The sequence below is a fragment of the Megascapheus bottae genome, chromosome 24 (assembly GCF_031878675.1).
Source record: "Megascapheus bottae isolate mThoBot1 chromosome 24, mThoBot2.hap1, whole genome shotgun sequence".
Lineage (NCBI taxonomy): Eukaryota > Metazoa > Chordata > Mammalia > Rodentia > Geomyidae > Megascapheus > Megascapheus bottae.
In genome coordinates this window covers 20,876,741-20,899,493 of record NC_143532.1, presented here as the reverse complement: position 1 = coordinate 20,899,493, position 22,753 = coordinate 20,876,741, and the positions used below count along the sequence as shown (strand labels likewise).

General features: G+C 39.8%; 1 protein-coding gene across 1 annotated transcript in view; it reads left to right on the top strand.

The window, feature by feature from the left end:
- Positions 1–22,753, top strand: part of Lpcat2 (lysophosphatidylcholine acyltransferase 2) — a 57,757-nt gene continuing 35,004 nt past the window's right edge. The window contains exons 1-8 of the mRNA XM_090357631.1: positions 1–171; positions 6,414–6,553; positions 12,196–12,413; positions 14,189–14,301; positions 16,388–16,448; positions 17,479–17,537; positions 18,845–18,879; positions 21,424–21,478. Coding sequence (XP_090213757.1) covers positions 1–171; positions 6,414–6,553; positions 12,196–12,413; positions 14,189–14,301; positions 16,388–16,448; positions 17,479–17,537; positions 18,845–18,879; positions 21,424–21,478 — 852 coding nt within the window. The remainder of the gene's footprint in view (positions 172–6,413; positions 6,554–12,195; positions 12,414–14,188; positions 14,302–16,387; positions 16,449–17,478; positions 17,538–18,844; positions 18,880–21,423; positions 21,479–22,753) is intronic.

Genomic DNA, 22,753 nt, shown 5'->3' with positions numbered 1-22,753 from the left:
ATGAACCGGTGCGCAGAGGCGGCGGCGGTGGCGGCCACAGTGCCAGGCTCGGGCGTCGGGGACCCCGGGCTGCGGCCCCCCATGGTGCCGCGCCAGGCGTCCTTCTTCCCACCGTCGGTGCCCAACCCCTTCGTGCAGCAGACGCGGATCGGCGCCGCTCGGCAGGTGCAGGTGAGAGGCGCGCGGGACGCGGGGCGCGCGGAGGATGCGTGCAGGTGCGGGGAGTGGCGCTCGCGGGACGCGAAGGGGACGGGTCTAGGTGAGAGTCCTGGGGCGCGTGGGGGAATGGGTGTCGGTGAGGGGCGCGCGGGGCGCGGGTGAAGGTGAGGGGCGTGGTACTTGCGGGACGCGAAGGGGACGGGGACGGGTCTAGGTGAGGGACCTGGGGCGCGCGAGGCGCGGGCGCAGGTGAGGAGCGCGCGGGGCGGGGCGGGTGCAGGTGAGGGGCGCGCGGGACGCGGGGCGCGCGGCTGGGAAGCAGGGAGGTCTAGTCTGACCAGACAAGGTACTTTGGAGGGGCTTCCAGTCCAGAGAGGACCGAGATGCAGACCTGAGGGTGGAGGAAGGAACTTGACAGGGATCATCCGGCCTGAGGGGTGTGCAAAGGGTGGTCCCGAAACCCGACCTTTTTGAGGGGGTCCCGGGTGGAGAGGATCCCAGAGGGAATGGGGCCCCCAGGAAACCTGACGAGAGCTGGTGTGAGTGGGGGCAGAGACAGACCTACACTGGGCTTTTATGTTTTTCTTCCTTGAAGGAGGGAGAAGAGCCAGACTGGGATGGGTGCAGAGAGGCAGGAGGCTCCAGAGCCAAGGGGTGGACTTAGCACAGGTGAGGCTGGCATGGCGGAGCTGAGCAGAGGCACCCAGGCTGGGAATCCGTGTTTAATCAGAAAAGGATGACAGGGGGTTCGGATTGCCCCCACTGTTTCTGCCCTTCTCTTTTGTGTAAGCATACCTTTATCTTTAGCAGTTACAGTCACCCAGCTGACTTCCTCTTTGAGAAGATGGATTTCTGGTCAAAGGAAGCATGAAAGAGGAAGAGACAGATAAGGGGCGAGGAAAGACTCAGGGTCACGAAACTTAAAGAGTTTTCAAAGTTGATCTTCCTGTCTTTCAGTGTGTGCATGCTCCCTTTCTATCTTGAGACATCTGAAACATGTTGAAATCCATGGGCCATCCTTCAAGATTAAACTTAGTCAAATCAGTTATAGTCAAATGAAAGTACACATTTTTATTTGGCCTGATGCTTGGGAGGGAGCATATTTATAACTATTTCTTACTACACCTAGAGAGAATTTTCTTTTTTAAAATCACACGGCTTGTTATTGTTTAGAGAACTCTTTCAAAGTTTGCTTTAATCACTTAATCTTTCTGAACCATTTATTTATTCAGTTACACCTGTTACATTGGAGTAGTGACACCACAAAATTAAAATTGAGGCACTATGTGAAGAATCTAGTGTTATTTGTGGATCTTAATATTGGTATTTAACACTAGTTATTGTCTACAAATTGGACATTGCAGTTAAAATTCACTTCTTAGCTGTGGGCCTGAAAGGGGAAGGCTTTTGAAAGATCACAAGTCTGAGAGAGGCAATAATGTGTGCCTAGGAATTGAGGACACTTGAGGGATCAGGTCATTTGATAGGGGAGGAGGAAGAAAAAGAGGCAGAGAAAAAGGCTTGGTTTTATAAAAAGTTTTAAAACATCCACAATGACCAGATACCACAGATTTTTCAGTGACTTGAATGATCTGGGTAAAGAGAAACATAAGATGGGCCTGGTTTAAAAACAGTATTATATGTCATCCAGATTAAAATGTAGGCACCTTGTCACTTAAATACAATTTTAGACTTAATTTGAATCTTGAATGATGACCAATACCTTGACTAAGGACAATTATCTTTTTTTTTTTTTGCATCTTCTTTTAGCTTTAGTTTCATGTTTTTTTTTTTCCAGTCCCAGGCTTGAACTCAGGGCCTGAGCACTGTCCTTGGACTTTCTCAAGGCTAGAGCTCTACCACTTGAGCCTCAGCACCACTCTGGCTTTTTTCTATGTGTGTGGTACCGAGGAATCAAACCCGGGCCTTCGTGCATGCTAGGCAAGCACTCTACCACTAGGCCAAACTCCTGGCCCCTAGTTTTGAACTTCCTATGTGCTTGACTTCATACTTATCTGTTCGATAGGAAGGAGAATGATAAGGTTTCACTGGGTTTATGAGCCAGTTCTCAAGTGAAATATACTAGGGAAAGTCTGGGTCCCAAGTATAGTGGTATAACTTAAGTCATACAGATCTCCCCACAGATAACAATTATAATCTCAAAGTACTCCTATATGAAGGCACTCTGAAAGGGGAAAAATGAGACAGAAACACAGGGGGTGGTGATTTGTTTCTTGTAAGAATAGTACTGATATTATGTGAAATTTCTCTCCACTCCTCTTTTCCCCTAGGAGTTCTCTTGACACCATAGGAGCAGATTCTTAGTCTCATAAGTCTATTGTGGCAGAGGGCAACGGGCAGAGGGAAAAAGGCAGGATAATCACGGTGTCTAGGCACTGAGGTAGTAAATCCAGAAAGTAAGAGGACTCCAATTGCTATGTGACTCTCTCTCAGATCTTTGTTCAGTCCTCAGAGTGTGTATTAGCAAAGAAGCCTGCAAGGATTCTAGGGAAGCAACAACAGAAGGATGAAGAAGCTAACTGGACCTTTTGACTAGTGCTTACCACACAGCAAATATAGTTAGAGCCCCACCATGGAAGAGGACTTCAGTGAGTACCCCAGAAGACCTCTGAAGACAATCTCACAGAGGCAATGTCCTAGGAGAAGAACTGTGTTCCAGGGCTAAGGCTTCATTTTTCACATTAAGGGCAGATTCTCCCCCCAAATTCCCTAACAAAATATAAAACCATACCTCTATTGGGTGGGGTCCATTGGCCAGAAAGTCATCTACCTACAGGACATGGAGGAAACCAGCACTCTTCAGAGGAAAGTAACCGAATCTAGATATCTACAATATAGCATTCAAAATAGACAATTTAAAAGCATAAGGAAATTCAGAGAAATGAAATAATTGGCCTAGGTCAAGAGAAAAAGTAGTCCTAACTGCCTCTAGAAGTAGGTGTATAGAAAAACTTCATTGAATGGACTTTACAGAGCATAGAAGATGATAGGAGGGGGAGGCTGAGGCAGGAGGCCAGCCCGGGAATCACGGTCCCAATCCTTCCCTTCCCCACTCCCCTAAAAGAAAGCAGAAAAAGAAAAACAGAGAAAGACAAATGATGAGACTTGCAGAAAAGAGATAAATAGCAAAACTGAAAGCCTGTCCTCAAATACATCAATAATTATATTAAGTGTATGTAAACTAAAGGCCAATATCAAATGACAAAATATAGGATCCAGCATTTTTCAATATAAATGTAGATGGGATGGAAGAAAATATATCAGGAAAACCCTAAGTATAAAATGCTGATTTTTACTATATTCATAACAGATTAAATAGAATTCAAGATGTGCTGTATTATATAAAGAGGGATGTTTTTGTAAAAATAGAAAGCAATACTTGAGGCAAATTAAGAGTTTTTAATACTTAAAGATACAAAACCAATAATTTGAACCATTACCCTCAGAAGCTAAAAGAAATACAAAATAGGCACAAAGTAAGTCTAAAAGGGAAATAAATAGGGCCAAGCATGGTGGGTCATAATTCCAGCTATTCAGAAATCAGGACGTCTGCCTTTGAGGGCAGAGGAGGCCAAAAGTTAATTGAGAATCCATCTCTATGAGTAGCCTGAACATAGTGATAGGTGTATATGATATTAACTACACGAAAGACAAAAACTCAAGGCCTATATGGAAAATATCTGAAAGTAAAAAGGAGGAGGAGGAGGAGGAGGAAGAAGGGAGAAAGAGGAGGAGGAAACTGAGGAGACTAGAAGCGTGGCTTAAGTGGTAGAGTGTCTGCCTAGTAAATATGAGACACATGGGTTAAACACCAGAAACGCATACTTACACACACAAAAACACACACACTGTTAAATAAAGAAAATAAATATAAAGGCAATAATCAACAAACTGAAAAACAAACCAGAGAAAATTAATGAAAGTATCTCTTTGGTTAGTATATTCATAGAATAAGTTAATAATCAAGCATCAAGAATGAAAGTACACATGTCATTACATAAATGATTAATAAGATGACATTAACAATAACTTGAGGCATATAGGAGATGAACAAGAATCTAATTATCACAATAGACACAAGAGCAAAATAATTAAGAGTAAACTTTTATGAAAGAGTGTGCATGAGCCTATACATGTGCATGAACCAGTCCTGTAGCTTGAATTCAGGGCCTAGATGCTGTCTCTGACTTGTTTTGCTCAAGGCTAACACTTTGCCACTTGGGCCACAGCTCCACCTTGGGTTATTTGGTGGTTATTTGTAGATAAAGGTGTCATGGACTTTTCCTGCTTGGGCTGGCTTTGAACCATTGTGTTCAGATCTCACCCTCCTAAGTAGCCAGAACCTGGCAAGAGTATGAATATTCTGTTTTTATTGTTTTGTTTTGTTTTGTTTTTTTCCAGTCCTGGGGCTTGAGTTCAGGTCCTGAGTAATGTCCCTGAACTTCTTTTGCTCAAGGTTAGCACTCTACCACTTGAGCCACAGAGCCACTTCTGGCTTTTTCTGTTTATGTGGTACTGAGGAATTAAACCCAGGGCTTCATGCATGCTAGGCAAGCACTTTACCACTATGCCACATTCCCAGCCCAAGAGTGTGAATTTTTAATATATACACACCACACTCACTCTCATACATGTATCCACATTAAAAAAAAACTCCTTGCCAAGATTATGTGACTTTTAAATCATCAGTCATTTAGGAACATGACAAGCACACATACACAAGTTCTTTCAAAGGGTAAAGAAGAATGGAATGATTTCCAACTAGTTTTATGTGGTTAGAATTGCATGATCCCCAAATATGAGGGAAAAAAACACAGAAAAGAAGGTAAGGACTAATAGCTTTCATGATCAGAGATATGAGAACACTTAACCAAATAGCAGCAAGTAAAATACAGCATTTTACAGATGGGACAGTGTCATATATCAAAAGTTCGTTTTATCTCTAGAATACAAGGGTTACTTTACAATACAAATTTCAATATCAGTATAATTCACCATGTCAGCAGAACATATGATAAAAAAAATCAGTCATCTACTAATGAGAGTAATGAAGACTTATAAAGAATGAAAGATAAATCATATTTATGAGTTGGAAGAATCAATATTATAATGACAGCTCCTTCCACAATGGTCTATAAACATCCTAATAGGCTTGTGTAAATTACATGGACATTGACAATTTTAAATTTATGCGGAAATGCAAAGGATCTAGAATATATTTCAAAAGAACATTGAAGGAGAAAACTTTAAAGGACACATTTCCTGATTCCAAGACTCATTTTAAAACTATGGTTACTAAGAACATAACTGAGATCAGATTACTAGAATATTTTTGACATTTTTGAAAATTATTGAATGATTCTTAGATTCTCATCAAAGCTAGCAGAGATAGAAGGAAGGCCCTGCTTAAATAGCCTCATTGGTTTATAGAACAAGACATCAGTATTACATTTACCAACGGTTTATTTCATTTAAAAGGCAGGGTAGTAAAAGAATTATGAGTTAAGGCTTTATAATGAAACTGAGTTCAAATTCTGGTCCTGACACTTTCTAACCATATGACCTTAGCAACCTCAATTTAGCAACTCAATTTATCCCTGTATGTCATTCCTTCTTTTATGTAAAGTGATATAAGGTTGTAAGAACTAAATTGCTATAGGCTTAAAGTGCCTGACAGGTACTAAGCTTTCACACATAATTTGTTGTTCTGGTTTATATACTTTCCATTGCCATTTGTATTTTCTTTTTTCATCCATTTCAGAGGGTCGAAAAGTGAATAAAGCAGTGTCTTCTTTACACACCTATAGCTTCATTCACACTCTTCCTTCTACCCATATGTCCCCAAAGCAATCACCCCTCCTTACCCTGATAATAGCAGCTTGCAAGGACCATCTAGGTAACAGCTCCTCCAGGAAGTTGTCCCTTGCTAACCAAGCCAGGCACATGTTTTCTGTGCCCCTCCGCATCCTCGATTCCCCTTTATGCACACACAGATTAGGTAGTTCTGTGGCTTCCTTCCCCTTCCCTGTTTCTTTCGCCTGAAGTAGGCTTTGTGAAGTCAAAGGCCAATTCTGACTTTTCTGTGCATATAAGCCCTTTTCTGGTAGAAAGCAGTTCATCCTTGAGAGTATGCATGCGTAGCATAAAACATTCCTGTTGCGTGCTTCTGCTTGGTAGAGTGGTGTGTTAAAATCGCATCCAACATGCGTCTGTTTCTTAACTTTGACTTTCAGATTTTCCTTCTTGGAATCATCTTGCTCCCAGTCCGTGCCTTGATGGTGGCGTTCGTCTTATTACTGGCGTGGCCATTTGCTGCAGTGGCCACTGCGTGTTGCCCCGAAAGGCTGACCCATTCAATAATGGATTGGAGGAGGTAAGAGAGGCTTGTCTCCAAATCTAGCTCAAAAATGGTTGATGGTGGTTTAGTCCGTGTTGAGTAGCTTGAGTTTCTACCCACTCAACTTCAATAATGAATTTTCTCGACCAATGAAACTGGCCTTACTTTATGTAGAAGTAATTGCACATCACATTCTGATTGCCTTCTGTCCTAGTCCTTATGTTAAAAGATTCTGTTCTTCAACTTTCATACTTGGCTCTTGTTTCCCTACATGAGTGATATGCTTTATGCAGTGGTTTCATTGTGTGGATCAATTATGTAAATTTTGTTAATTATCTAGTGATTGTTATTAACAATACTTTAGTTATTAATTAGTATAATTTGGTGTTTTAAAATGTCAGCACTAAAGGGGTGGAAAAGTGTCTCAAGCAATATCTGGTTTGGATGGCTTCAGAAAACAAAGGATGCACAGAAGCTGAGTGTGTGGTTACTTATCCCTGTAATACCAGCTTACTCGGAAGGGAGAGATCAAGAAAGTCAGGCCAGCTAGATAGTGAGACCCCATCTCAATAAGTAATGTGCCTGGTTTTCCACTATGCAAGAGACAGAAGTAGGGAGATAGTGGCTCCCATTTTCTCAGGGCTCCCTGGCCCTGGGCAAAAATGCTCTGAGACCTCTCATGTAGAAAAATAACTAAAGCAAAAGCACCTGGAGGATGGCTCAAGTGGTAGAGAATCTGCCTATCATTGCACAGCTCTGAATTCAAATCTCAGTACCACCAAAACAAAGAGCTCCTGGGAAAAGATCATTCCTGTTTGGCAGAATCAAAACTCTGCCATTCATCTCTCTGGAAAGTGAGGCTTCTTCATCCACAGGTTTCTTCTAGGGCACCATGAACTCTCCAAAATTGGGCACATTTTTTTCTATATACAAGGATGTTTTGCTTTCCTCCAAATCTCAAGCGTGGGTATGTCCTCCAAACTTTCTGAGAAATGCTGTTCTATGAAGTTTTTGTTTTTGTTTTTTTAAAGAAGCTGGTTCTGACGGCTCAGACCTGTTCCTAGCTTCTCTGGAGGCTGAGATCTGAGGATAGCAGTTCAAGGCCAGCCCAGACTCTGTGTTTGATATTAACATTTGTTCATGAGTCCTGTTCCTAATTACCCACCAAAAAGCTGTGACTCAAATGTTAGAGCATGAGCCTTGCGGGAAAAGCCAAGTGAGGGCAGAAAGCCCTGATACCAGATACCGGACAAACCCTTGCATGTACTAAAAAAGAAATGTGTGGTTTAATGCTTGTTTCATAGTCTCATGAACAATTGTTAGTATGAAACGGGGTTAGTTTAGAGTGAAAATAAATGAGTGCTGTCAACACTCCAGAGAAAGCTCAGCCTTTGTATGACACAGTCCTTTGTTCTAGAACTCTAGGGTGTGCAGCTGAAAACCAATTCACGGGTTGCTTGACTCATTTCTTCATACAAAACATGTGTTCAGAACATTCTGTTATTAGGTGCTTATGAAAATTTAGGATGGTGAGAGGAATGACCTAAGTATACTGCACAATGTTGGTATTTTGATGGGTTTTGTTTTAGAAGAAAATGTTCCACTTTTGCCAATTAAAGTAGTAAGCTTGTCCTGTCCCCTCTCAGACAGATAATGTTAAAGTTAGTATGTGGCACCAGATTTTTTTTTAGCCTGTGTGTGTGTGTGTGTGTGTGTGTGTGTGTGTGTGTGTGTGTGTGTGTGTGTGTAGCTGGCACTTTATCACTTGAGCACAGCCATACTTTCAGCTTTTTTTTTTTTTTGCCAGTCCTGGGCTTAAACTCAGGGCCTGAGCACTGTCCTTGGATTTTTCTCAAGGCTAGAGCTCTACCACTTGAGCCTCAGCACCACTTCTGGCTTTTTTCTAAGTATGCGGTACCAAGGAATCGAACCCGGGTCTTCGTGCATGGTAGGCAAGCACTCTACCACTAGGCCAAACTCCCGGCCCCAACTTTCAGCTCTTTTCTGGTTAATTGGAGATAGGAGCTTCACAGACTTTCCTTCCTGGAGCTTGAAATTAGGGCTGGGCTCTATCCTTGGACACTTTTTGCTCAAGGCTAACACTCTGCCTCTTGAGCCACAATGCCACTTCTGGCTTTTGCTGTGTATGTGGTACCGAGGAATTAAACCCAAGGCTTTGTGCATTCTAGGCGAGCACTCTACCACTGGCCACACCCCCAGCTCAAGCACCTGGCTTTTATCCAGTTTCCTAAACATTTAAATTGCAGTGTTAATGACTTTGAATATGGGGAATTTTGAAGAGGGTATATAAGAAGCCACACCAGTGCATTGAGGCTGGGGAACCTTTATTCTGTCATGGCCTATTTGGATATTTATGACATCATTCATGGGCCTTACAAAATTGTCAGTTCAGGCAGCCGATGAGAAGCAGACATATCCTGCAGTGTCAGATGATTTCATGGACCTTTGTATAGTCCATAGCCCACATGTTCCCCATTCCTGTGTAGATTTTTTTTTTAAAAAAAAGGAAGTGTAGAAATGGAGTCTTCAGATCTAGACCTCAGCTCTACAGGAAAGGGGAAGAAGGGGAGAACAGACCTTCCCCTGGGCCCACAGAGCCTGTGCTGGGTCACTTGCTCTTATGAAATTAAAGTCACAGAAACATCCTCGGAGAGTACTTCACTGCATTCTGCAACACAGCCAAGACAATGACAGAGACAGAAAGTACTTAATTGTACTGCCATCTCTATCTATAACTATATAAATATAGATCTATCTATCTATCTATCTATCTATCTATCTATCTATCTATCTATCTATCTATAACTAGTCTTAGGGCTTGAATTCAGGGCCCTCAAGATCTATGTTTTGTGTCTGAGATTTTTTTGCACAAGGCTAGTGCTCTACCATTTGAGTCCTAGCTCCACTTCCAGCTTTTTGGCAATTTATTGGAGATAAGAGTCTCCCTGACTTTCCCGCCTGGGCTGGCTTGGAAAGGAGGTCCTCAGATGACAGTTTCCTGAGTAGGTGTGAGCTACCTGCATTCAGCTTCAGAGTCATGGGGTTTATTATGATATTTTCATACATTTATATGAAGTACTGTCATCATAGTCACTCTGGACCTCATATCAGCTTCTCTTGTCCCTTCTTCCCCTACTGATGGAACCTTTCCTCTTCCAAGACTTCCTTCTAGCTTCACCTCTCCCCCTTTCCCTCCATCCCTCTTTCTGTCTCTCTCTTTCCTTCTGTCTCTCCCTGTCTCTGTCATACACACACACACACACACACACACACACACACACACACACACACACACACACACACACAAGTGTAACCTGTTACATTTGTCCTTTGAGTCTGTGGAATCCCCTTTCCGTTTTTTAACGTTCTTCTTCTTCTTCTTCTTCCCCCTCCGCCTCTTTCTTCTTGGTACCAATCTGGGGCTTGAACTCAGGGACTTGAGCTCTTGATCAGCTTTCTTGCTCACAGCTGGCACTCTACCACTTAAGCCATGCCCCCATCCTGACTTTTTGCTAGTTGCTTGGATAAGAGTATCTTGGACTTTTTCTGCTAAGGCTAGCCTTAAACCTGGATTCTCTGGTCTCTGTCTCCAGACTAGCTAGGTGAGACACCAGCACTTGTCTGGGAACTTATTTTATATTTTTTAAAGTAGTCAGTGATTTTTATTTGCTTTTTTTATTGTCTGGATAATGTATAGAGGGGTTACAGTTATATTCTGTCAGGTAGTAGGTGCATTACTTCTTAAACATTGATACCACTTCTCATGTGTTTGTCCCCGTTTCCCTTCCCTGACACCTCCCAGTCATCTTGTTTCCCCCCTTCCCTTCCCTATTTCAAAGAAACATTTTTAAGTTGTTGGATATCTAGTGATGCATACACAGCCCTTCGTATCCACAGGTTTCACACCCTCAGACTTAACAACTATAGATAAATGATACTCAGAAATAAAGCATCATCTGTACTGAATATGCACAAACATTTTTCCTTGATATTTTTCTCCAAATGCTCACACAGTATTTACTTTGGCTTAGCTACCATAAGTAATCTAGAGATGGTTTAGAGTCTATGGACTGTGTGCAACTGCTCCATCATGCTATATAAAGACAACCGCGTGAGTGTTGTGTTACCTCCCAGGCTTCCTGGGACTATTTCCCACAGATAGCCAGGGAGAACAGCACATACTTTATTTTACTTTCCAGACAAAGTTTGTGTTTATTTACATACTGAGATAACCATTCCATTTGAGGAGCACAATTGTCTCAGTGCTTTTCTTGAGCTTATGAAATCAGAAACAGGTCTTGCTTGTCTTACATGCTTGATTAATCTGTAGTACTAGAATAATTTTTGCTAGCACTTTTTATAGAAAGTATTTTTTAGTTGTGAAGTGAACATATAGAGGGATTATATTATGTACATCAAGTAATGAGTCCATTTCTTTTTTCAACAGTTTCACCCTTCTTTCATTTTCTCCCACTTTTCCCCTCCCCAACCCCCAATCCCTTCACTTTGCTCCAAGTTGTATAGTTTATTTTCAACATATAGCCTAGTAAATATCATTGCTGAATTATTTCACCCTCAATCCCACTGTTTCGGCAGCACCAGGTTTTGAACTCAAGACCTTGAGCATGTTCTCCTTGATGGTTGGTACTCTGCTACTTGAACCATGCTTCCAGCCCAGTTTTTGGCTGGCTATTTTGGAAACGAAGTCTCAAGGACTTTTCTACCCAATGTGACTTCCAAGCCCAGATCTCCAGATCTTAGCCTCCTGAGTGGCTGGGATTACAGATGTGAGTCTGCAAATGCTAGCATCCCCTCAGTGTGTTTTTGTTTTGTGAAAACCAGGAAGCAAGTTCACATCTAAAGATTCTTGATAACGTCTAAGTGCTATGACAGTTAAGATTCACTTCAAAAATTGTTCCTAAAATAATGCAGCATCAAGTTTCTCAGTGCTTCGGAAGATGCCAGCACTGTCTTTATGGGCTCGGATGGTCTTAGCGTGGGATGCATGTTGAAAATTCACCTCTATCATGTATGGTTCTAGAATGATGGGTCCATTTATTAGCTTCACATTCTCAAGCCAATTTGGCTTACTTTTCTGTGCCTCATTTTTTCTCATCAGCAAAATGAGAATACTAAGTACTAGTTCATAATTAGAAAACATTATGATGATAAGCAGTACTTAATTTAAGTACCATATATTATTTATCATGAACACTTCATCACATTAGACTGTCAGTTAAAAATTAGTGAGGAGTCAGGTGCCTGTAATCTTAACCACTCAGGAGGCTGAGATCTGGAGAATTATTTGTTGAGGTTAGCCTGAGCTGAAAATCCTGCATGACTCCATCTCCAATTAACTAGTCATGATGGAGGCATGATTCAAGTAGTAGTGTGCCGTCTGTGCAAGTACAAGGTCCTGAGTTTAAACCCTGGTACTGGAAAAAAAAAAACCAACAACTTAACCCCATTAGTGTAGGTAAGCAAGTAGAATAGTGCCTGGCTTCAGGGAGATGTTAGCTGTTAGTCTTCTTTCCTCTTATTATTAGTGACATTCTCTGACATATTTGGGTTTCCTTATTGTATTTCAGAGTAAAGTCCTGCTGGCTAGCTTCAATTTAAGAAACTAATTATGTCTTTTTCTGTATTTATTTTTGTAGAAAAATTACTCACCCAGCTTTGAAGTTTCTAGGACGTGCCTTGTTCTTCTCAATGGGGTTTCTAGTTACTGTGAAAGGAAAGATGGCCAGTGCTTTGGAAGCACCGATTTTTGTTGTTGCTCCTCATTCAACGTTCTTTGATGGAATTGCCTGTGTTATGGCAGGATTACCCTCCCTGGTATCTCGGAATGAGAATGCATCCACCCCTCTGGTTGGCAGTAAGTACTTTCTATGGTCATGCTTTCAATTACAATAAATATAGAATACGTAACATAATATATAGTATACTAAACATACAATTTAATAAATTATGATTACATATTTAATATGGAATATGTAATAACATGAATATAAAATATATTAATATGTATATGTTTTATTAGACATTGCATATGTATATTATATACCATATATATTAAAGCAGTACATTAGTATAACATATTATTTAGTATATTATTATATATTAAAATATAACAATACAGTAATGTAATATATTGATAGTAATTGATAATTAATATATATTACATTAATATATAAATATATAGTATACAATAGTATTATAAAATATAAAACATATTAGATATATGTATGTGTATGTGTATTTGTGCTGAACCTGAGGCTTGAACACAGGACCTGGACACTTTCTCTAAGCTTTGATGCTCAAGCTAGTACTCTACCACTCAACTTCTGGCTCTTTTGGTGCCTAACTGGAGATAAGAATCTCATGAGCTTTCTTGCCTAGTCTGGGTTCAAAACAATCCTCAGATCTCAGTCTCCTGAGTAGCTAGGATTATAGGTGTGGGCCACAGGTACCCAGCCATGTATAGTTTTTGATAATCATTTTTAAAACTATAGAACATTTAAAATATTATCAGCTTTGATCATAACATGTGGAGAGAATGAGTGTATAGAAAGAATGAATTTGTGGGAAATAATAAATCAGAAGCTGGCCTTCTCTGTATCTTTATCTTTTTCCCTAAAATTCACCTGTGTCATTCTACCTTTGTACCTTGTCAATCTCATTTAGAGCTAGAAAAAAAAAACCCTAGACACATGTTGTCTTATGAATTTCTCTCCAGGGTATTAGGCTCATAAATGTACTCTTTTTATCTTGGTTTATTATTATACTCCAAATCTGCCTGAAGTCTCTGTGTGTAAATCTTTTAAAATTATGATATAGAACAATAGGTGGTTTCTGCCATTAACCACGATGAAGCCAGGGCAATGCTTTTTTTTTTTTTTTACCAGATCTTTACTCTTTCCCTGAGGGCTCAGTCTCCAAGTAACATCTTCCCAGCTCCCAGATGTCCCAAGGTTATTATGACGGGAGTGAGATGAGAGAGTGGCTGTGAAAGTTTCCCAATGTCACCTGGTGTCTCTGGAGAGATAATAAGGAAGATGATCATTACCTCTGGAGAGATCACACAGCCTTGTCATTTCCTAAGACAGGTCTTTAATTTCAGTGTGTTACTCCACTGCTTGGTGCCATGAGACTTTTATTCTGAAAAATTGGGAATAAGCAGCAGATTTTTGGTAAATTGGGGTTGATCATGCATGTCCCAGGAAGCTGTTCAGAAGACGGTTGTGATGAAAATTATAGGGAAATAAGCAATGTGTACCATGAATTCACAGCCCCGACTTTTCAGGTCTTCCTAAAATTGAACAAGAAAAATCTCATCACATATCCCAAAGGTTCCATGTCAGTAGAAAGAGATCTCCAGGGACTGCTTTCCGTATTCTTGTTGCTTACATTGATTAAATGGATAAAATAATTTTAGGTGTAAATATCCACCTTTCCTTTTAAATTTAGAATCTAAGTTCTGATAAACTTTTAGTTGGAATGTTTTTCTTCCCCTTGCTCGTGGTCTTTGATTTGTTACCATTTTAATGTTTCAGAAAGTTAGTTTTATAATTTGTCTTGTATTAGTGCCATGGTGGCTTTAGTTAATACATACATGACTGATTGGATTGTGATCTTGTATTTGTCTTAAAGGACTGTTGCGGGCTCTGCAACCAGTGTTGGTGTCCCGTGTAGATCCGGATTCTCGAAAAAACACAATAAATGAGATAATAAAGCGAGCCACATCAGGAGGGGAATGGCCCCAGGTAAAACACAGTGGTTGGCAGTTGATTTATGTTGGCGGCTGTGTGTTGTGCCACTGTGGGCTTGCTAATTTGGATCCACAGATAGGCATCTTTAGCATCATGAGTGTGGGATGTGTGGTAAACTGGTGAGTAGTAAGAAATTCTTGCCAGGAATCAGTGACTCAAGCCTGTCATCCTAGCTACTCAGGAGGCTGAGATCTGAGAATCACAGTTCAAAGCCAGTCTAGAAAAAAAAAGTCTCTGACACTCTTAGTTCCAATTAACCAGAAAAAAAGCAAGAAGTAGAGCTGCAGCTCAAGTGGTAGAGTACTAGCTTTAAGCAAAAGAAGCTCAGGAACAGTGCCCAGGCCCCAAGTTCAAGCTTTATTATCGGGACACACACACACACACACACACACACACACACACACACACCCCAAGGGGGAAAAAAGGAAAGAAATTTTCTTTCCCATAAGATATTCTCATGGGCTGAAATGTGTCTTTCTTTTTTTATTCATCAGATTCTTCAGGCCAAATTCTCTACCATTGACTTTAATCACCATTAAATAATATGAATATGTCATGTAGGAAATAGTAAAACTCAATTACACTTAACAAAACACAGTTTCTGGAGGAGATGCATGTAGACAGTGCTTTGCAGTCCAGGAGACATGTCACGGTCATTTTAACTTTTGTCATGCTTTGCCATTTTACCACCTGCTTGCCCAAAACATCTCCTCTGAGTAAGGCAGGGCAATAGTTACTACCCAGTAAGCCAGGCTGGTTCTAACAGACCTCCCTTTCTTTACTCAGATAAAGACAGATCTGTGGTAAATTAAGGATCCCATCATGATCTGGGCACCTAAGATGATTTGTAGATGCCACAGTGCCAAGAACTGGAGGGGTGGCAGGTTTCAGACATGTGAGCAAGGATTTCACAAAGGATTGTGAAGAGGTAGTCCTTGTTACAACAACAGTTTGATTTTTTTTTCTCTTTGGATTCAAGACATCGATCTAAGATTACTAGATGGGAGGTAATAATTAGGTTTATTTCCATTTATTTTGCTCAGTTTGCGAGGGAATTTTTCCTTTATCCAGAAGTAGAACAATTTAGAAACCTTTTCAGGATATTCAGACATTGACTGTGTAACCAGTGGTGCGTGTGTGTTGGGTGGGGTGGGAGAGATATCCAAAGAATTAGAGTTGGCAGAGTGCTTTTAATGCCCCCTGGAGTCATTAGACTTTCCTCTCTGTTCAGTCCTGTAACATAGTAATGTACATGTCAGATTTCCATTGAATACAACATATTATTATCGCTGAATGGCCTAGGAAACCCATTTTTGAAAACTGGAAGGTACAATTATACCTATTCATAATGCAAATAAACTAATTTTAGTCATTTCACCCAATAACATGTTTCCCTCTTAATTATTGTGAAGTGCACATTACTGCAGGGACTTTCTTTTACATACTTAGCGATTTACTTAGGATTAAGGTTTTAAAAGCTTTCGAAGTTGAAGCGGTGCTATGGTAGCTAGATAATGGGGAAACTAGCCATATCATGTATCTTTCACAAGGAATCCATTCAAACAGGAACACTTCCTCAAACAACACAGACCCACTATATTAAGTTGTGCTCCCCGTGTGAGTTCAGGAAGCACACAGCTTTGATCTTACGGTGTCTCTTATGGGAGAAGATGGCATATCACAGGAAATCTGTGAGAACATAGTATCTACCTACTGGTATATAACATTAGAAGAATTAACATACTATAAATGGTGTGTGTATCTGGATGATGATTTACACTATTATGTATCTTCTTTACTAAAAACAGATCATTAGTAAAAAAATCATTATAAAACAAATGTTGAATCTTTTATCAATAAACTATATTGTTTTGTTCAAAGCTTAAATCTATTTTTCTAATTATCTTAAAGGTCCAATTATGCCTCTCTTAGAGGAGAATAGAATAATTAGCTCTCATTAGAGTCCAGTGTCAACTAGTTATGTCATTTTGGTTTTTTAAGTAGCTGTCTGTGAAGGCCTGTGTAAGGAAGTAATCTATTAATTAGGCTGAAATATTAAATCTATTCCTTTTCTCCCAAGATACTAGTTTTCCCAGAAGGCACTTGTACTAATCGGTCCTGTTTGATTACTTTTAAACCAGGTGAGATGAATTAAATTATATACTGTAACCAAGTAGTGTGGAAGAGTTCTCAAATTATTTAAATGAAATGCACAAAGAACTAGAATTTACTCTGAGCCTTTCTTCTTTCCTGATAAAATGTTTTTCACATTGTGATTCCACGGAACTTTCTCCTTTACTTTCTATTTTGGTAAAATAACTGTTTTGTAACGTCTTCTCCCTCCTTTTTCCTTCCCTCCCTACTTTCTTCTCCCCTGGACTCCCCTCTCCTTGAAATCTTAGTTCCTTATCCTTCTTTCTAAAATGGCGTTGTTTTCTTATTTTTAAGTAGTTGTACAAAGGGGTTTCAAGAACTCAGCATGTCAGTGTGTGAGTACAGTGCATCTTGATGTGTCACTCTTTCGTCATTCTCCATCTGTTTAAGTTGCTTGGGTCCATTTTCACGTATGTGCAGTGACAATTGTGACTATGACTGCCTTCGCTCACCCTTCCTCCCTCCATTCTCCACCCCCTCCCCTTGCCTTACAACGCCTGTAAATTGATTGTTCAAAGGAGTTGCACCATTGACACCTTCCATTGCCAATGGACTCACTCCCTTTTGCACACTGGGAAAACTCTGCATGCTGCATGCAGCCTTCCTGCACACACTAAGGGGTTTTGCATGGGCTGCCTGACTACTCAGGGCCTGAGTTATGACCCAACTTCTGCCAGTGCAGCAGTTTCGCTTCGAGTATTATTTGGTTTCATCCAGATATTCTTATTTTCTCTTTGCATTGACTTTTGTCACTACTTAAAAAAAAAGCTCTTGTTGAATAATTTGGAAAGTGAACCTAAGTAAATAAATGCTTCTGTGGCTTAGGCACAGCATTTAATATTTTGCTTCCATCTTAATTTAAGAAGATCCTCACGTGGGTAAACAGTTTAGCAAATAGTTTATGATATATGGACTGTTAAACTATTGATGCCTTTATACTATTTGTAATGAATGTTTATGTGACTATTGGTTTAATTTTCATGCAATCCATGCTGTGAAATGTCACTGTGGTTCTAGGGGCCTTCATTCCAGGAGTTCCAGTGCAGCCCATCCTCCTCAGATACCCCAACACACTGGTAAGCAAGATTTTACCATGGGGAGAACTTTACTATTCTAAATGGCCCTTTTAATATTTGAAGAAGGGAATAAATATAGAAGTGCCAGGAGCAAAGTGGGCAGATGCATTCTGCTTTTCTGTCTAGTGTTCAAAATGTTTTCAGAGAGAGCTATATATGCTGGTGGCTCATGCCAATAATCCTAGTTACTCAGGAGGCTGAGATCTAGAGAAATGAAGTTGGAATTTAGCTGGAGTAGAAAAGTCTGAGACACTCTATCTCCACTTAACCAGCAACAGCGAAGCTGGCTTACATTTTAGAATGTCAGTCTAGCAAGTTGTGTGAGAGGCGGAAGCCCTGAGTTCAAACACTGACAAGAGAAAAACATTTAAGAGTTTTGATCAGTTCTTCTATTCAGTGGTTAATTTATTAACCTTAGATGTATGTGGTTAGAAAATGAATAAAAATCTGTCAGACTTTTACATATAAGTTTATTTGAAGATTTGACTGTATTAAATATTCAATTTAAATTTTTCCAACTCCTTTTTTTGAGAATTGATGCATTATGGGTTTTTTGTTTGTTTGTTTGTTTTGTTTTAGTTGTGGCATTGGGGTTTAATCTCAGGACTTTGTGCTTGATAGGCAACATCTTGCCACTCAACTGAACCATGTCCCTAGTCCTTTTTGCTTCTGTTGTTTTCCTGATAGTCTTGAATTTTAACTGGAAACAGTCTGGATCTCCATCTTCTGTCAGTGGTTCTGATATAGCTGGGATGACAGAAACACACTAATATGCCCAGCTGTTCCTTGGTTGAAACAGGGATTTTACGAACTTGTCAAGGCTAGTATGAGATCTAGATTTTCTTCTCCTAAATATCTAGGATTATAAGTATGAGCTACCAAATCCAGCTCTTTTGTTTTTATTAAATCATTTTTGTGGTACCTGGGATTGAACTCAGGGTATTTACTATCTTAGCCAGAGCCATCCCTAGTCTTAAAATTGATTTGTTTCTCCCTTCTGATTTGTGAACCATCATATCAAGCACTTAACTATTTTCTTGATATTTTTTTTATTTTGTAAGCAAATTTAGTCTCTTAGACAGGAAAATCATGGAGCATATTCAATCATTTCCTTAAAAGTTTAGGCACATAAAAAGATTGATATAGAAAAATAAATCTTTGCTGTGCAGATAATTAAGCCCGTAATTTGTAGATCAGTTCACTGTACATGTGTATTTTACATGTGCTCTGAATCCTGGTATGAAGGTAAGAATGTTGTTGAATTGGATATTTTCCCACCAACAGTTTACATCCTTTGTTTGTTGTAGGATACCGTGACCTGGACGTGGCAAGGATTTACATTGTAAGTCACTGATTTCTAGTCTTAGTCCATGTGCATTTTATTTCAATGAAGGGATCAAAGACTATTTATTCCTTGGTAATGTTACCTAATCAGCATCTTATTTGTTGTAACTAATATCTCTACAGAGGGCATCACTCTCTTGCCCTTTCATCACTGGTGTCTCCAAGTCAGCCGGCATGTTGGGTGGGTCTTAGGCAAAGTCTGCATCATAGTCAACTTGAATTTTGCACCTCCTTTCCACTGCAGCTCAATTAGCTGGGGTCTCCAGCCATATTTTGCAACATTGGTGTTGGCAATTCAATTACACTTCAGTTTTATAATCTGAAATAATTTGATGAGTCAGATCTGTGTTGAGAAAATTACTGATCTAGATTACAGTTCTGCTCTCCAAAGTGCAGTAAAGAGCCATTTCTGTATGCACAAAAGAGAAGAGGAAGAGAAATGGTTTCACTATTGAATAAGCTGAAGTAAACTTCACTTTTGAAAAGAACAGAACGTAGAGAATCTGGCTTTCAAGATCATTTACATAGTTCCCCCCATCCTATGGAGGATAAAAATTGAGCCTCTTTCATTTTTAGTGAGACTCACATGAAGGATGGATTGGAGGATATTTCCCCAAAGCCTGCCCAGTTTCGATACTGTTAAAGACAGCTCTGACACCAGTCACTTCTGGGAAGCAGAAAGAAGTTTCAAACAGAACAATTTCCTCTAAAGATATCTTTCATTCAGTTGCACAAAATTCTGAAAATCAAGAGAACAAAAGAATGAAGTATTGCCTAGCTTCTTTTTCTCATGAATATGTATGTATACATTTGAAGGGATAAATTTAAATCAGAATAAATCATTTAAAAATGAGTGGAATGAAGAGTTAGCACATGTGAAAAACACTTGTGTTTCTCTTGTGTTTTGGTCTTTGGTGGTTGACATTAAGTGAATAACACAACAAATAAAGAACAAATTGAAAAAGATATTTAGATAGTATATTCACTTTAATTCTCAAAGAAATCACCTTTTCGATTAAACTAGAGTACAGACGCCATAATCTTGAATTCCTGGTATTTGACTTTTATTCAATAAAAGTAGTGGGAGGAATGAGTTAGAAACAACAGTGCCTGGGCATTTGGTATTACATGTTTGTATTTCCAAACATATTTATATTTGTGGGCCCACCTTTGTGCTGTCCATGGAGTGGGAGTGACTTTCAGGAAGAAGACTTGAGAATCACTGCTTAATAATTCATAACTAATTACAGAAGCACTAAATTTACTTCCTGAATTAATTCTTCTAATTGAATTCCTTGTTTTAATTCCGAACTTCCTTAAGAGTCCCTTCAGATAATATTTTTGTGTGTGACAATACTGGGTCTTGAATTCAGGGTGTGGGTGCATACGGTCTCTGGGCTGTTTTGCTTAAATCTAGTGCTCTACCACTTGAGCCACAGCCACTTCTGGCTTTTTGGTAGTTAATTGTAGATAAGAGTCTCATAGACTTTCTTGTCTGGGTTGGCTGGGAATTGGGATCTTCAGGTTTCAGCCTTCTGAGTTGCTAGGATTATAGGCATATGGCCCAGGATTTTTTTTTTTAAGAGGCAAATTATATTTTGATTTTTAAATAGCAAAGAGATCGACTATTTGTTTTGTTAAACATGTGAACTAACCTAGTCTGCTTGAGTTCTGGATCTATTGTCTAATTAGGTTAAACAGAAAAATCTTGCAGAAATCTTACCCAGAGTCTGTAAATATATGCTAGAGAGCTGCAATGAGGAACAACTATTTAAAAAACAATCTTTGTGGGCTGGGAGCATGGCCTAGTGGTTGAGTGCTTGTCTTGCATGCATGAAGCCCTGGCTTCGATTCCCCGGTACCACATATACATAAAAAGCTGGAAGTGGTGCTATGGCTCACGTCGTAGAGAGCTGGCATTGAGAAAACATAAGAGCAGTGCCCAGGCCCTGAGTTCAAGCTCCAGGACTGGCACAAAAAAAAATAAATCTTTGTGAGATCTGGCCAACAACTTGAAAGCAAGTTCTTTAGTCTAGCTTTACAATGAAATTGGCAGTTTTCAGAAGATTTCATTATAAGGAAAATATTTAATAAGAGACAATTTTGATATAGCTCCTTCTTTTAAGGAAAGGCTCCCTGATATTTTACAGTTATTATTACCCAAAGATCTAGAAGCATAATATTGCTCTCAGGAATTTTCCTTTAAACACATTTATAAACTTTAAAATGGCTTAGGGGTACTTTCTCTGGGGCTACTGGCTTGAAGGTCTAAGTTGTCAGGGAAACTGCAATCTTGGGGATGAGTCTATCAAGTTGTGGCTCTGACTCATGAGCATAATGCAGCAAGTACATCGCTAGTGCCATCAGTGATGCAATTTTTGAATAGCAAGAATTATCATCTGAGCCAAAGAAGCGTTCCAGCTGCGGTCTGTTGTTTATAAATGGGAAGTGTCAGTGGAAAGTGATGGGCGCCTGGGTGGAGAGGGCAGCAGTAGGTGACCCTTATATTCCTGTGTAAGATGTCTTCTTCTTTTCTTCTCAGCCTCCAGCTGTGTGTACTCACTTTCTGCCAACCCTTCACAAAGGTGGAAGTGGAGGTAAGTCAGTCCATGCTGTCTTGGAACTGCCACAGAGCTTTGTTCAGAACTTTCTGTGGTCCAGCTGTATGACAGCTGAAGGACATTTCTTCCTTGGGAACCATGGCTGCCATCACCTCTCCTTTCTATTGCATGGATTTCTTCTCTCCTCCCTTCTCCTCCCCTCTCCTTTCCTCTCCTCTCCACCCCTCTCCTCTCTACTGCTTTCTTTTCCTTTCCCTTCCTCTCTCTCCCTTCCTTCTTTTCCTCCCTTCCTGAACCTCTCTCCCTTCTTTCCTTCCTCCCATTTATTTGTTTGATTTTGTATTAGCATTTTGTATATGTGCCAGTCCTGGGGCTTGAACTTAGGGCCTGGCTACTTTCCCTGAGCTTTATTTTCTCAAGTCTACTACTCTTCTATTTGAGCCACAGCTCTACTTCTGGCTTTTGGGTGGTTAATTGGAGAAAAGATTCTCACAGGCTTTCCTGCCCAGGCTGATGTCAAATCTTGATCCTCATATCTCAGTGTCTTAAGCAGCTAGAATAATAAATGTGAACCACTGGTGCCCAGACCTTTTATTTTTAAACTTACAAGACTTGCATTTTTCCAGCTGATTCTGAGATCTGTTTGAATAGTACTTTCTGGCAAAGAAAATAATGTATCCTTTGTTTCTTAATCTCACAAACAAAATGACTTTCAGCTGGTTGGAACTAGTTGCATCCATCAAGATTTGATGTGTTAGGTTTGTGCTGCATGGCAGGAAGTTGGAAATACAGGGACTTTACATTTAGAATGCTTATTTTAATTATATGTATTTTAGATTTATAATGTTATCTTTCTCCTATGCAAATCATAAAACTTTTTATTGTATTTTTTGGTATTATTGGGGATTGAACCTAGAGTCTCATGCTGAGCAAGTACTCTACACTGAATTACATACTCAGTCCTTTTTATTTTGAGACAAGGTCCTTCTAAATTGCCCAAACTGGCTTCTAACTTGCAATCCTCTTGCCTCTGCCTTCAAAATAGCTGAGATTACAGATGTGTGCCACATCAGCTCTTAACTGCTTTATGATATTTGAATGGTTTAATTCTCTACCATTGCAATGTAACTAAAAATGAATTTCAGCAGTTCTCCAGGCACTATCCACACTGTGGCTCAGAAAAGCGGGCCTTGCTCTGAAATTCTCCTATTTTCTCTTATACTTTAAAATGAATGGGAATCCTTGTTGCTATTATAAATATATTTGTATAATTTTTCCTCCTTTCCCTCCTCTTCTTCCTCCTCCCCCTTC